At 41.4% G+C, this 12,793-nt stretch overlaps 1 protein-coding gene across 2 annotated transcripts in view; it reads right to left on the bottom strand.

Annotated features, from left to right (window-relative positions):
• ZC3H6 (zinc finger CCCH-type containing 6) overlaps nt 1–12,793 on the bottom strand; it is a 645,204-nt gene that overhangs the window by 359,807 nt on the left and 272,604 nt on the right. For both annotated transcript variants that reach the window (XM_029594264.1, XM_029594263.1), the window contains one exon: nt 12,152–12,407. In XM_029594264.1, coding sequence (XP_029450124.1) covers nt 12,152–12,407 — 256 coding nt within the window. The remainder of the gene's footprint in view (nt 1–12,151; nt 12,408–12,793) is intronic.

The raw sequence follows: 12,793 nt of genomic DNA, 5'->3' as shown, positions 1-12,793 counted from the left end.
AGATGCCACCTAGCACCACAATGAAGGAAGCACTGATGATCATTCTTTATCAGAATGTGAAAATAATACTCTGTAAAGTCATGGTCACAGACTTCAATGTTTCAATTTGAAATAAGCCACTGTCGTGAATTTGTCCTGTTTCAGGTCTAGAGTTTCTCCTTTGCGGGAACCACCAATTAAATGGAATACCAGCCTAGTTTCCATTGCTCCTTTGAAACAGAAAACACTGCCTTCAAATAGAGGAAATTGCATCGCTGCTACCCTCTTTCTGTCGGAGCTAAAAATGGGGAGACCACAAAAGTGGACAGGAGAGCTTCAAGTTATAATCGTCCTTTATTATCTCCAAGACCCACTATAACCTGAGGCAATTTGAGCCCCGCTCTGACAAAAACTTTACTAGATGGCTGCCTATCTAGAATCAGAGGTTGGGCCCCAATTCTGCATTGCGAGATACAAGAGGGTCTGCAATCCTTGAGGTTCTGTCCTGTTGACTGAAGATCTGAAATCTACCAAATGGTTGAGAGCTCTGACCACTAGCAGACCTACCCTACTTAAATCTTGAGACCTGAAACTTTTTTTGATCCCACACAGTCCAGGATGTGCCTGTAGGCCTACCCTCTGGAAGCAGAGAGGTATCTTGGGAATATCTCCAAATCTTGGCAATAATTTTCCAAAACATTGCCAGAGATCCTTTAAAAGGAAGCTCTGTGAAAGCAAACAGACAGAATCTATAGACCAATTTCCTAACCCAAAGAAGCCATCGGCTACGACAGCCCTGGCAGACGTGGACAGCAGGGCAAAGCATGCATCAGCGAAAAATGCTGCTCCAGGCTCCAACAGAAATTTTTCCAAAACTGAACTATTGGAGCCCATAAGCTCCTCTTGAATGCGCTGCAAAAAATGTCACTGGGCCTTTACACAATACAGCTGGAAGCAGTTACCTTGTAGCAGTATACTGTATGCCTCAAAGGCTTGCTCCAAGACAGACTCCATTTTTCTGAACTGCACATCCTTTAGTGCCGCTCTTTCTTCCATTGGATTCATAGTGCCTTTGGTATTTGAACAAGCAAAACTAAAGTTTCTCCCTCTCCAGATGTCCCAAGGGATATCATTTGTTCAAAGAGTGCTTCCCTTAAAACTTATGCTGGAGAGGTCCATTTGAGATTAATCAAATCCTTAGCCACCAAATGCTGAGGAAAAGAACTTTTGAGAGCCTTCTAATATTGACCATCACAGGATCTTCAGTAGCGCCTAGTTCTTCCTCTGTTTCTCCTCAGCTCTTTTCAAATCTCTGAAGGATTGGGAATGAAGGAAGACAGCTCGACTTTGCAAAAAGATGCACCATCGAGGATCCATTGCCTACCAGCACATCTTGGTTCCATCCAACGAACCTGAAGAACTAGATGAATAAGGCCCATCTCCTTTTCCAATATCTTCTTTCCGGGCCTTTCTATTACCAGCACTTGCTGACATTCCTTGAGATACAGGAAGTAGCGGAGCAGACACTGGTCCTTGTGTAAGGTCTGATATAACCTAAAAGTTCTTTAGAGACTGAGCCCAAACCAAAAAGGAGGCCTTCAGATCTGAACAGGAAGAAACTGCTGACTTCCAAACTAGAGGCAAGGACTGCTGCACTGAGGAAAGAACCGGGAGGGAGGCTTCAGCTCTCTTTCCCTTAGCAGCACTCCAAAGATGGCTGCCTTTCCCACCGTGGCAAAAAACTTGCTGGCAGGAAATAAACAGATAGTCCTGCCAATGAAGACATTCCCCCCCCCCCCCCCCCCCCCCCGCCTACCACCAGAATCTCAATCATTCTCCATTGACTCTCTCTCATCCGCTCAGAAGTGGGAAGTTTTAATATCCTGCCAAAAGGTGAACGGCACATTGCTTGCACACTGCGGCTTCTTCTTCCTGCAGATCCAAGAGGAGGTTATAATGGCAATCACTTCTCAGGTCTCACTGCTGTAACAGGGAACCCTAGAGAAACCACAGACTCACCCACTCTGACAAGTTGCACAGTCTGCTTCCCAATTGGTGAGCTCCTCTGATGCACATGAACAGCCTTGCTTTTTTTTTTAAAGGCAACTTTAAGCACAGGCAAAAAAACCAAAGTAACACTTTTTTTTTTTTTTTTAATTCACAAGGTCAGAGGGGGGAAGAGAGATTGGCAAATGGCAGTAGCAATGCTTTCACCTCGAGAGCTTCCTAAGGAGTAACTAATTCTCCTCTAGAGCTATGCTCACAACAGGGGAAGCAGGACTGGCAGGAGCTGCCCTCTACCAAAAAGTATCTTTTTTTATCCAGCCTAACCAGGCCATAGTCCACAGCATAGAATGCTTGCCTACCATCTGCTGGAAACAGGGAATACTGACATGCTGAGGTCGGCACAGATGCACATAAGGGATGCCCAAACAGCATGGCTGGTTCATCCTGCTATCTACGGAAACACCGTTTACGGTAAGCAAACTTGCTTATATCTATCTCTGGCATTCTTACAGCTATAAACCTGAATCTCGAATACAGAGTTCAAACTCTCTGGAGTTCGGCGTCATCCAACTGCCAATCAATGTTGGGTCTGCCCTGAATAAGGCTGTTGATCGTTCTTGGCAAGAAAGTTTTCCAAACCTCCATAATTATTGCTCTTATCCCCATGCACCAGTTCCATATGGTATAATATCCTCATGATTGTATTCAGAATCTGAAAGTTTTTTCTGCAATCTGATGGAGGGTCGTCTTGCTCCCGACCACTTTTGTCACCTTCTGTTTTCAGTTCTTTTTCATGTATCAACTTTGATTGGAATTTTGTGTATGATATGGCTCAGGTTGAAAAGAATAATGACTAGCTATATAGAATATGTAACAAGTTGATCATAATATATGTTAGAAGTAAACTGTATATAGATATAACTATAGAGATAAGACCTCAGTTTTGGCAAGAGATCTGAATTAACAGAAACTTCTGTGGCCAATAGGTCCAATCATCGGTCTTATAATCTCTAATATGGATTTATTAATTTTATAAAAATTACTTTAATTGTGACCAGTTGCTATAAAGCATACTATCTTTTTATTTTAATTTTTAATTTTTTATATAAAATTGACACGAATGAGGCAACAGTGTGGTTGATTTTAGGTAAATTGATTGAACACTTTTTTCAAATGTTAATGGAATTGATGTGAATCATTCAATGTTTCCTCTTATTTAAAGATTTGTTTAAATGAACTGACACGTTTCAAAGAGAAAAAACATGATGTTGCTGTTTGGCAACTTTGTAACTTTAAGAAGATGAAGTAGCGATTCTTTTACTCCATCAACAAATAGTTGTAATCTTACTATGTTCAATTGTCCCAATAAAGTAACAATGTTAATATTCCAACAACTCGATGGTCTTAAGTTAATTGCTGAATGACTCAATATATGAACCACAAAAATAAGCTGGTAAAGCTGTTACAAGCTGATTCAATCGCTTTGTGCCTCAGAATGCCTCAAAATTTGTAGCAAAATCTTATTCAACCATGAATGTGATGCAACTTGAACATTGAAATTTCAGTCTTGTAATTAATAGCAGGACGAACGGTATAATTCACCCCGTCTCTTCTCATAAAGTCTTTTTCCCGACAATGTTAATATACGGCATAACACTTATCTTAATTCAATGAATTTGATGATCACTGGCATTGCAGATAGTTTGTTCACTTTGTGCTGCCGTATTGGGACCCGAGGGGTCTGACAACCGCCGCCAATACGGCAGCACAAAGTGAACAAACTATCTGCAATGCCAGTGATCATCAAATTCATTGAATTAAGATAAGTGTTATGCCGTATATTAACATTGTCGGGAAAAAGACTTTATGAGAAGAGACGGGGTGAATTATACCGTTCGTCCTGCTATTAATTACAAGACTGAAATTTCAATGTTCAAGTTGCATCACATTCATGGTTGAATAAGATTTTGCTACAAATTTTATTTATTTATTTATTTATTTATTTAATGTCTCTTATATACCGATGTCCGTTTGCACATCGCATCGGTTCACAGTAAAACATGAACTTTATGGGCGAAGCCCTTACAAGGAACAGATAAATACAGTTAACTTTAGGGCATAGCCCTTAACAAAAACCAAGGAAGAAATACATTGGAGGGGGGTATTGATTTACATACTATAACCTATATATATGTATATATATATATATATATATAAATAACTATAAACATAAAATTATAACATTTCAAGGTACCAAAATCAGAGGCATTTCGTAATCCAATATTCAGGCCGAGTTCACAAATGTGGATTGGGGTTATCCATTTCGGAAGGAGTTTATGTGATGGGGGGTGACGTAGGGTAGGCTTGCTGGAAGAGCCAGGTCTTTAGTTTTTTTTTGAAAGTGGGTGTATATGACTCCATGCGGATGTCATGAGGTAAGGAGTTCCAGATAGTGGGACCGGCTAGAGAGAAGGCTCTGCTTATGGTGGAGGAGAGTTTGAAAGCTTTAATGGGTTGGGAATGTAGGGTTCCTAGGAGAGCTGTGCGGGTGGGTCTGTTGGAGGTGCGAGGGGTGAGTGGAGGGTTGATCCAATTGAGATTGGAGTGTAGCAGACTTTTGTGGATGATGGAGAGTGCTTTATTTTGAGGCATTCTGAGGCACAAAGCGATTGAATCAGCTTGTAACAGCTTTACCAGCTTATTTTTGTGGTTCATATATTGAGTCATTCAGCAATTAACTTAAGACCATCGAGTTGTTGGAATATTAACATTGTTACTTTATTGGGACAATTGAACATAGTAAGATTACAACTATTTGTTGATGGAGTAAAAGAATCGCTACTTCATCTTCTTAAAGTTACAAAGTTGCCAAACAGCAACATCATGTTTTTTCTCTTTGAAACGTGTCAGTTCATTTAAACAAATCTTTAAATAAGAGGAAACATTGAATGATTCACATCAATTCCATTAACATTTGAAAAAAGTGTTCAATCAATTTACCTAAAATCAACCACACTGTTGCCTCATTCGTGTCAATTTTATATAAAAAAATTAAAAATTAAAATAAAAAGATAGTATGCTTTATAGCAACTGGTCACAATTAAAGTAATTTTTATAAAATTAATAAATCCATATTAGAGATTATAAGACCGATGATTGGACCTATTGGCCACAGAAGTTTCTGTTAATTCAGATCTCTTGCCAAAACTGAGGTCTTATCTCTATAGTTATATCTATATACAGTTTACTTCTAACATATATTATGATCAACTTGTTACATATTCTATATAGCTAGTCATTATTCTTTACATAATTGCATACTAGCTATATCCCTTATTTTGTTGTCAGGTTGAAAAGAATCTAAGATGAAGTCCAGGAGATTATTTGCCTGGGCGGAGCATCATCTCAAAGGCCTAGCCAATCACACGTAGTGGGCGTAGACAACATGCAGGCGGACTTCCTGAGCAGGCAGCAAAGGGATCCTGGGGCGTGGGAGTTGTCTCTGAGGCATGGAACCACATCTGTGCGAGGTGGGGCACTCCCCAATTGGATCTTATGGCAACGCGGCTCAACTCCAAGACGGAGATATTCTTCAATTGCCGAAAAGAACTCTGTTCGGTGGGCCTCGATTCTCTGGTGTGCCCTTGGCCGACGGGAGTTCTGTATATCTTTCCTCCTTGGCCTCTCATAGGTTGGGTCCTCAGGCGCATAGAATCACATCCCGGGACCGTGGTTCTAGTGACACCAGAGTGGCCGCAGAGACCGTGGTTCACAGATCTGGTGTGAATTGCGGTGGAAGGTCCTCTCAGTCTGACTCATCTTCCAGACCTGTTGCGTCAGGGTCCCATATTTTTGGATCGAGAGGATGGCTTTTGAGAGGCAGAGACTTCGATTGAAGGGTTATTCCGAACAGGTCATCTTCAATCTAGAAGACCAGCAACCTGAGAGGAAGTGACGTCAGCGGGGTGGATGGCAAGTACAAAATGCCTTCTCTGTATTAAATACTGAAGAAGTTCTTGAGGAAAAGATTGAAATGTTATCTAAAAAGAGAGAAAAAACCCAATGCATACAGAAATTCCAGATCAGAAACCAAAGGAAAAAGCTCACTGTGATGGATGACTCTGCCATCAGAGGCACTAATCCTTTCCCTTGCACAAAGGCAAAGGGAAAAGTGGATAACAAAACTCAACTAAAGAGGTCACAAAAGGAGTCCAGAAACAGCAGTAATCTGAATGAAGAAAGCTGGAAAGCTATGAGCACAAATGCTCGTAGTTTGGGCAATAAAATCCCAGATCTGCAAGCCCTTATGGTGGAGGCGGACTTGGACGTAGTTGCTGTCACGGAAACGTGGTTTACGGAATCTCATGACTGGGATACAGCAATACCGGGCTATAACTTGTTAAGGAAAGACAGAGAGGACAGGAAAGGGGGAGGAGTGGCTCTTTGTCAGAAACAATATCCAAGCATCGGAGCTGCAAGGAAGATGGGGCAATGAAGAAGCACTATGGGCCAACCTAAAAAAAGATGGGACATTCATTTTTATTGGAGTGGTTTACAGGCCTCCAAACCAAAAAGAAGAGCTGGACAGAGATCTGGTTAATGATATCCACAGGATAGGAAAGAAGGGAGAAGTGGTGATCGTTGGAGACTTTAATATGCCAGATGTAGACTGGAGAATCCCATCTGCAGAATCTAACAACAGTAGAGAAATAGTGGATGCCCTGCAAGTAGCTTTGTTCAAACAAATGGTTATGGAACCCACGAGAGAAGGAGCAATACTTGACTTAGTGCTCACTAATGGAGATAACATCTCTGATGTCCAGGTGGGCGTCCACCTCAGCACCAGTGATCATCAAATGGTATGGTTTAATATCACAAAAAAGATACGGAAAAGAAGCAAAAAAACCCGAGTTCTGCAGTTCAAAAACACAAACTTTGATGAAATGGGGAAGTACCTGGAGGAAGAACTAAAAGGCTGGGAGAATATGAGAGATGTGGATCAACAGTGGACCAATCTAAAAGGAGCAATTGCCAAGTCAACTAATCTATATGTTAGTAAAGTAAAGAAAAGCAAAAGAAAAATGAAACCTATCTGGTTCTCAAAGGAGGTGGCTGAGAAAATAAAGGCTAAAAGAACAGCGTTCAAGAAATACAAAAGATCCCAAAGAGAGGAGCACAAAGAAGAATATCTGGTAGAACTGAGGGAGACGAAGAAATTAATCAAGAGAGCAAAAAGTCAAGCAGAAGAGAGGATTGCCAAGGAAGTAAAGAGAGGTGACAAAACATTTTTCAGATACATCATTGAAAAGAGAAAAGTTCAAAGTAGTATAGTGAAATTGAAAGGTGGAAAGGATCAATGTGTGGAGAGAGACAAAGAAATGGCAGAAATATTAAACGAATACTTCTGTGTTCACTAAGGAGGACCCTGGAGAAGGACCGTCCCTAGTTAACAAGATACTGGAGGGGAGTGGAGTAGATGTAACTCCATTTACAGTAGAAAATGTATGGGATGAGCTGGGGAAACTGAAAGTAGACAAAGCCATGGGACCTGATGAGGTTCATCCCAGGTTACTGAGGGAGCTCAGAGATGTGCTGGCGGGTCCGCTGTGTGACCTGTTCAATAGATCCCTAGAAACGGGAGTGGTGCCGAGTGATTGGAGAAGAGCTGTGGTGGTTCCGCTTCACAAGAGTGGGAACAGAGAGGAGGCTGGTAACTGCAGACCGGTTAGCCTCACTTCGGTGGTGGGAAAAGTAATGGAGTCACTGTTGAAAGAGAGAATAGTGAACTATCTACAGTCGGGAGAATTGCTGGACCAGAGGCAGCATGGATTCACCAGGGGAAGATCCTGTCAAACAAATCTGATTGACTTTTTTGACTGGGTAACCAAGGAATTGGATCAAGGAAGAGCACTCTGTCATCTACTTGGATTTCAGCAAAGCTTTTGATACGGTCCCGCACAGGAGACTGGTGAATAAAATGAGAAGCTTAGGAGTGAGTGCCGAGGTGGTGACCTGGATTGCAAACTGGTTGACGGACAGAAGACAATGTGTGATGGTAAATGGAGCTCTCTCTGAAGAGAGGGAGGTTTTAAGTGGTGTACCACAAGGATCGATGTTGGGACCGGTCCTGTTCAATATATTTGTGAGCGACATTGCGGACGGGATAGAAGGTAAGGTTTGTCTTTTTGCGGATGACACTAAGATCTGCAACAGAATTGACACGCCGGAAGGAGTGGAGAGAATGAGACGGGATTTAAGGAAGCTGGAAGAGTGGTCGAAGATATGGCAGCTGAGATTCAATGCCAAGAAGTGCAGAGTCATGCATATGGGGAGTAGACATCCGAATGAACTGTATTCGATTGGGGGAGAAGGGCTGATGTGCACAGAGCAGGAGAGAGACCTTGGGGTGATAGTGTCTAATGATATGAAGTCTGCGAAACAATGCGACAAGGCGATAGCAAAAGCCAGAAGAATGCTGGGCTGCATAGAGAGAGGAATATCGAGTAAGAAAAGGGAAGTGATTATCCCCTTGTACAGGTCCTTGGTGAGGCCTCACCTGGAGTACTGTGTTCAGTTCTGGAGACCGTATCTACAAAGAGACAAGGACAAGATGGAAGCGGTACAGAGAAGGGTGACCAGGAAGGTGGAGGGTCTTCATCGGATGACATATGAGGAGAGATTGAACAATCTAAATATGTACTCCCTGGAGGAAAGGAGGAGCAGGGGTGATATGATTCAGACTTTCAGATACTTGAAAAACTTTAATGATCCAAAGACAACGACAAACCTTTTCCGTCAGAAAAAAATCAGCAGAACCAGAGGTCACGAGTTGAGGCTCCAGGGAGGAAGACTAAGAACCAATGTCAGGAAGTATTTCTTCACGGAAAGGGTGGTGGATGCTTGGAATGCCCTTCCGGAGGAAGTGGTGAAGTCTAAAACTGTGAACGACTTCAAAGGGGCGTGGGATAAACACTGTGGATCCATCAAGTCTAGAGGGCGTGAATAAAGAGGAGGCATTCAAACACTGCACGGAGCGACAGTAGCCACAGAGGCATTCAAACACTGCACGGAGCGGCAGTAGCCACAGAGGTATTCACGGAGCGGGATGCCAGTGGCCAGTAGTTGGTGTTCCACCTTCATGGAGCGGAAGGATGGAGGGCTGCTATCTCCAAAAAAAACCCAAAAAACAAAAAAAAAAACAAACAAAAAAATAAAAACAGGGGTGGGTAAGAGTATGGGGTAAGGGTGTGGCCTGCTTATTACAGCAGTTGCTACCCCTAATTGAGCTGGACGTTCACTTGGATGCAGATACGGCGCTGCTCTCTAAATTGGTGGTGGGGTGGAGGGGAATTAGAGCTGGAGGGTACTGGAAGCCAATAGTAACAGGTGGGAGAGCAAAAAGGAAAAAAATGGATAAAGTGCGTAGCTTGCTGGGCAGACTGGATGGGCCGTTTGGTCTTCTTCTGCCGTCATTTCTATGTTTCTATATGTTTCTATGACATCAGTAATCTTGCCCATCTCTGTTTCAGTCTACTGGTTGAGGAACATAACCCATTCGTAAAGACTGCTCTATCTGGAAGAAGAGAAAGTTGATATTTACCCATTTAAATGATTTTCAAAACTGCCCTCCAAATACATAACATGAACCATAGGAATCAACATGTGATGTAAATTCTGACATCCTATCCACTTATTGGTGTGGTGGAGGAGGGAAGTCTAATAATGAAATTCCTTAAGATAATTTAAAGGATAACTTGAAAAAGAAGTTAATTTGCTCAGTTGCAAAGTGCTACCAATATCTGTTCCCATATACTTTTTTAACAAATTTAATATCTTAAAAATATATTGGCAGTCAAACTCACTCAATCATTTCCCATGTTCTTCCATTTCTTTTCTGATTAAGGTCCAGTTTACAAAATATTAACTATAGGACTTCCAAATACTAATTTCTTAGAGGTCAATATTCAGAAATATACAGCTAAATGAGTTAGCCAGATAAGACTTATCCGGGTAACTCAGATGACATTTAGCAGCACACAAATTTATTAGTTAGCAGATCTAACTTATCTGATTAACTTAACTAGATAAATCTGAATATTGGGACATGTCGGCTAAATTAACCAGACAAATAACTCCTCCCCAAAATGTCCATTTCCCACCCACCATTTAACCAGATAAGTTCTTAGCTGGCTAAGTGGCAGCCACTAAATGTGGCCAGATATTCAGCCACCATTTAGCCAGATAATTCCTTAGTTTGTCAGATGAAGACTGCTTCTGCTACTCTTGCATTCTTAAAATATATCTTAGCACAGTGGTCCTCAACATATATGTTGCATGGTCCTGAAAAGTATATCCCAGAGCCAGCAGGAGGCTGCTTTCTCCTCCTCAGCCCGAGTGGGAGTCAGATGACTTCTTTATTGGGGCTGACAGGAAGCTACTCTGGCTTTCATCTTTTCTTTCTGGCCCAGTGGGGTTTTCTCCTCCACCCAGATCAGAACAAGACCACCAATTCCTGCTCTTCTGGGCCCAACGGGACACCAACATTATCTTCCCCTGCTGGATCTGGAAGTGATGCTGTTGATGCTGTCTTCACCCTGTGGGGCGGTGGGGGGAAAGGAAGTTGGGGATGTTGGGCGGGAAGACGTGGAACAGAGGGAATGTGGGGGTTGCTGAGCAGGAAGGGGGCAAGGAGAGAGGGAGCAGAGGGAAGAGGATGTGAATGTGAGGGTATGATTGAAAGGGAGCAATTGGGAGAAGGGATGATGGACGCACGGAGGAGGAGTGACGGGGTGCAAAAGCCATAATATGTCAGTTTTGGGAATGTGTTTTTCTTCTATTTTTGTACTTTGCTTAGTGTAGAAGGTAATGCATTTCTGTTTCTAGTTCTTCAGTTTTGCACTACATAAAGAGTGGCTTTTTGGAATTTCCATTTCAGTTTTATTCTCCACATTTTTAATTTGTGATCTTTTATTTTGTATTTGGTGAAGGTTGGCTCTGTGTGTGTGACCGAGGTGAGGTATTTCACTAACATGTAGGCATTTTTATCAGTCACACCTGTTGTGTGTTCTTGATAGGACATGCATTTATGGTGCACTGCTACCTTTTCATAGGTAGGGCTATTGCTGTTTGAGTCCTCAAAGTTAGTACTGTTATGGTATGGCAAGTTTGCTACACATACGATTAGTATTTTTTTCAGGATTTGTATTATTGTACAGTGTGTCTGGTAGTAGAGGGAGTTTATGTTGTTATTGAGGTGACACCAGAATTAGAATATCTTTTCTGTATGGTCAGTTTTATAGGGAAATATCCTAGTTCTCTTCTGCACCCATTGTTGGGGGTGAGTGGGGGTTCCTGTGGATGCAGAGTATATGTTTACATTTAGCCTCATGACTATCATGTGTTCAGTGTGTCATGCATGTGAACAACTGAGAGGTGTGTTCAAAAAAAAAAAAAAAGGTTGAGAACCACTGTCCTAGCTGATGCCAGTTATCTAGTATTTTCTTTTTCATACTTCAAAAAGAAGATAATTTTTATCTGTGTTTATTGATGTATGAAGAGAAAAAAAAACTTGCCTTAGGTTGGGACTACAATATTTAGGATAACCAGAAGGACTTTATACAGAAAATACAAAGTGCCATAGTGGAAGATTTATCGTGTGGGAAATGAAAAATATTGAGAGTAATTTTTTTCTAACTGCCTGTATTATTGCAAAAATTACTCATGGAATTATACCAGTTTTCAAAGTGAACTTGTCTGCATTAAGTTCACTTAGAAAATCACCCAAGAACCCACACACATTTATAGCTGCTAATTTGTGTGGGTAATTTTTTCAGGGAAAAATATGTGGATAATTTAAAAAATTCTAACAGCATGCATGTAATTGTAACCCATTCCCCAATTCCACCCCAAGAATACCTTTACTCAGTATGGGCAAACTTACACAAATTCAGGCCCTATGCACGTGAGTTTACCTACATATAGGGCAGGTCATTTTCTAAAAGGCCAGTTCCATAGGTAAAGTAATGTTTTACTGATGGAAATGGCTTTTTAAATTACCCTCTAAAGGAATGTGAATAAAGGTGAAGGAAAAAAATAATTGTAACAGCATTTGATTAAAAAAACCAATACATTTTTACTTTACATTTCAATATTCAAACAGATGTACCTTGCTGAATCCCTTTCATGCCCTGATTTTGCACTGGTTGTTTACTAAATGGAGCCCCTGACAGAGCAGATGAGGTTTCTTTAGCTTGTCTGTATTGTTTTAGCTGATCAGCAAAATCTTCTTCCTCCTCTTCCTCGTTGTAATTACCAAAATTGTCATCACTATAGTTACTGTATTCCTCATATTCCTTATTTTTTGTTTGTTTAGAATGTTGAACTTTCTGGGGAGTCCCATAATTTCCTGATGAGTGCCCATGCTGGAAAGCAGCAGAAAGAATCACCATTAAACATTGTTTAGTCAGTGCTATCAGGATAACTCACTGGCCAGTTTTTAAAATTCACAACTAAGTCAAGTTAACTACAAACTTGATGCAGCAAAGTTAACTAGGGACTTGTAGTTGAAATGTTGAGATTACTTACCTGATAATCTCCTTTTCCTTAGTGTAGACAGATGGACTCAGAACGGATGGGTATAGAATGCTCGTGCTAGCAGTTGGAGACGGATCTGACGTCAGCACGGGGGTATATATATAGCCCCACAGGAAGCGTAGCAACTTAGTAATCTTCCTTGCAAAAGCTGTTATGGATGTGTGTACTGACGCTCAGTGAAAAGTGAAACAGGATTCCCCTGACCGATTGATAG

The sequence above is a fragment of the Rhinatrema bivittatum genome, chromosome 3 (genome assembly GCF_901001135.1).
Source record: "Rhinatrema bivittatum chromosome 3, aRhiBiv1.1, whole genome shotgun sequence".
In the NCBI taxonomy this organism is placed as follows: domain Eukaryota; kingdom Metazoa; phylum Chordata; class Amphibia; order Gymnophiona; family Rhinatrematidae; genus Rhinatrema; species Rhinatrema bivittatum.
The sequence above is the reverse complement of the archived record's forward strand: the minus strand, read 5'-3'. Positions and strand labels throughout refer to the sequence as shown.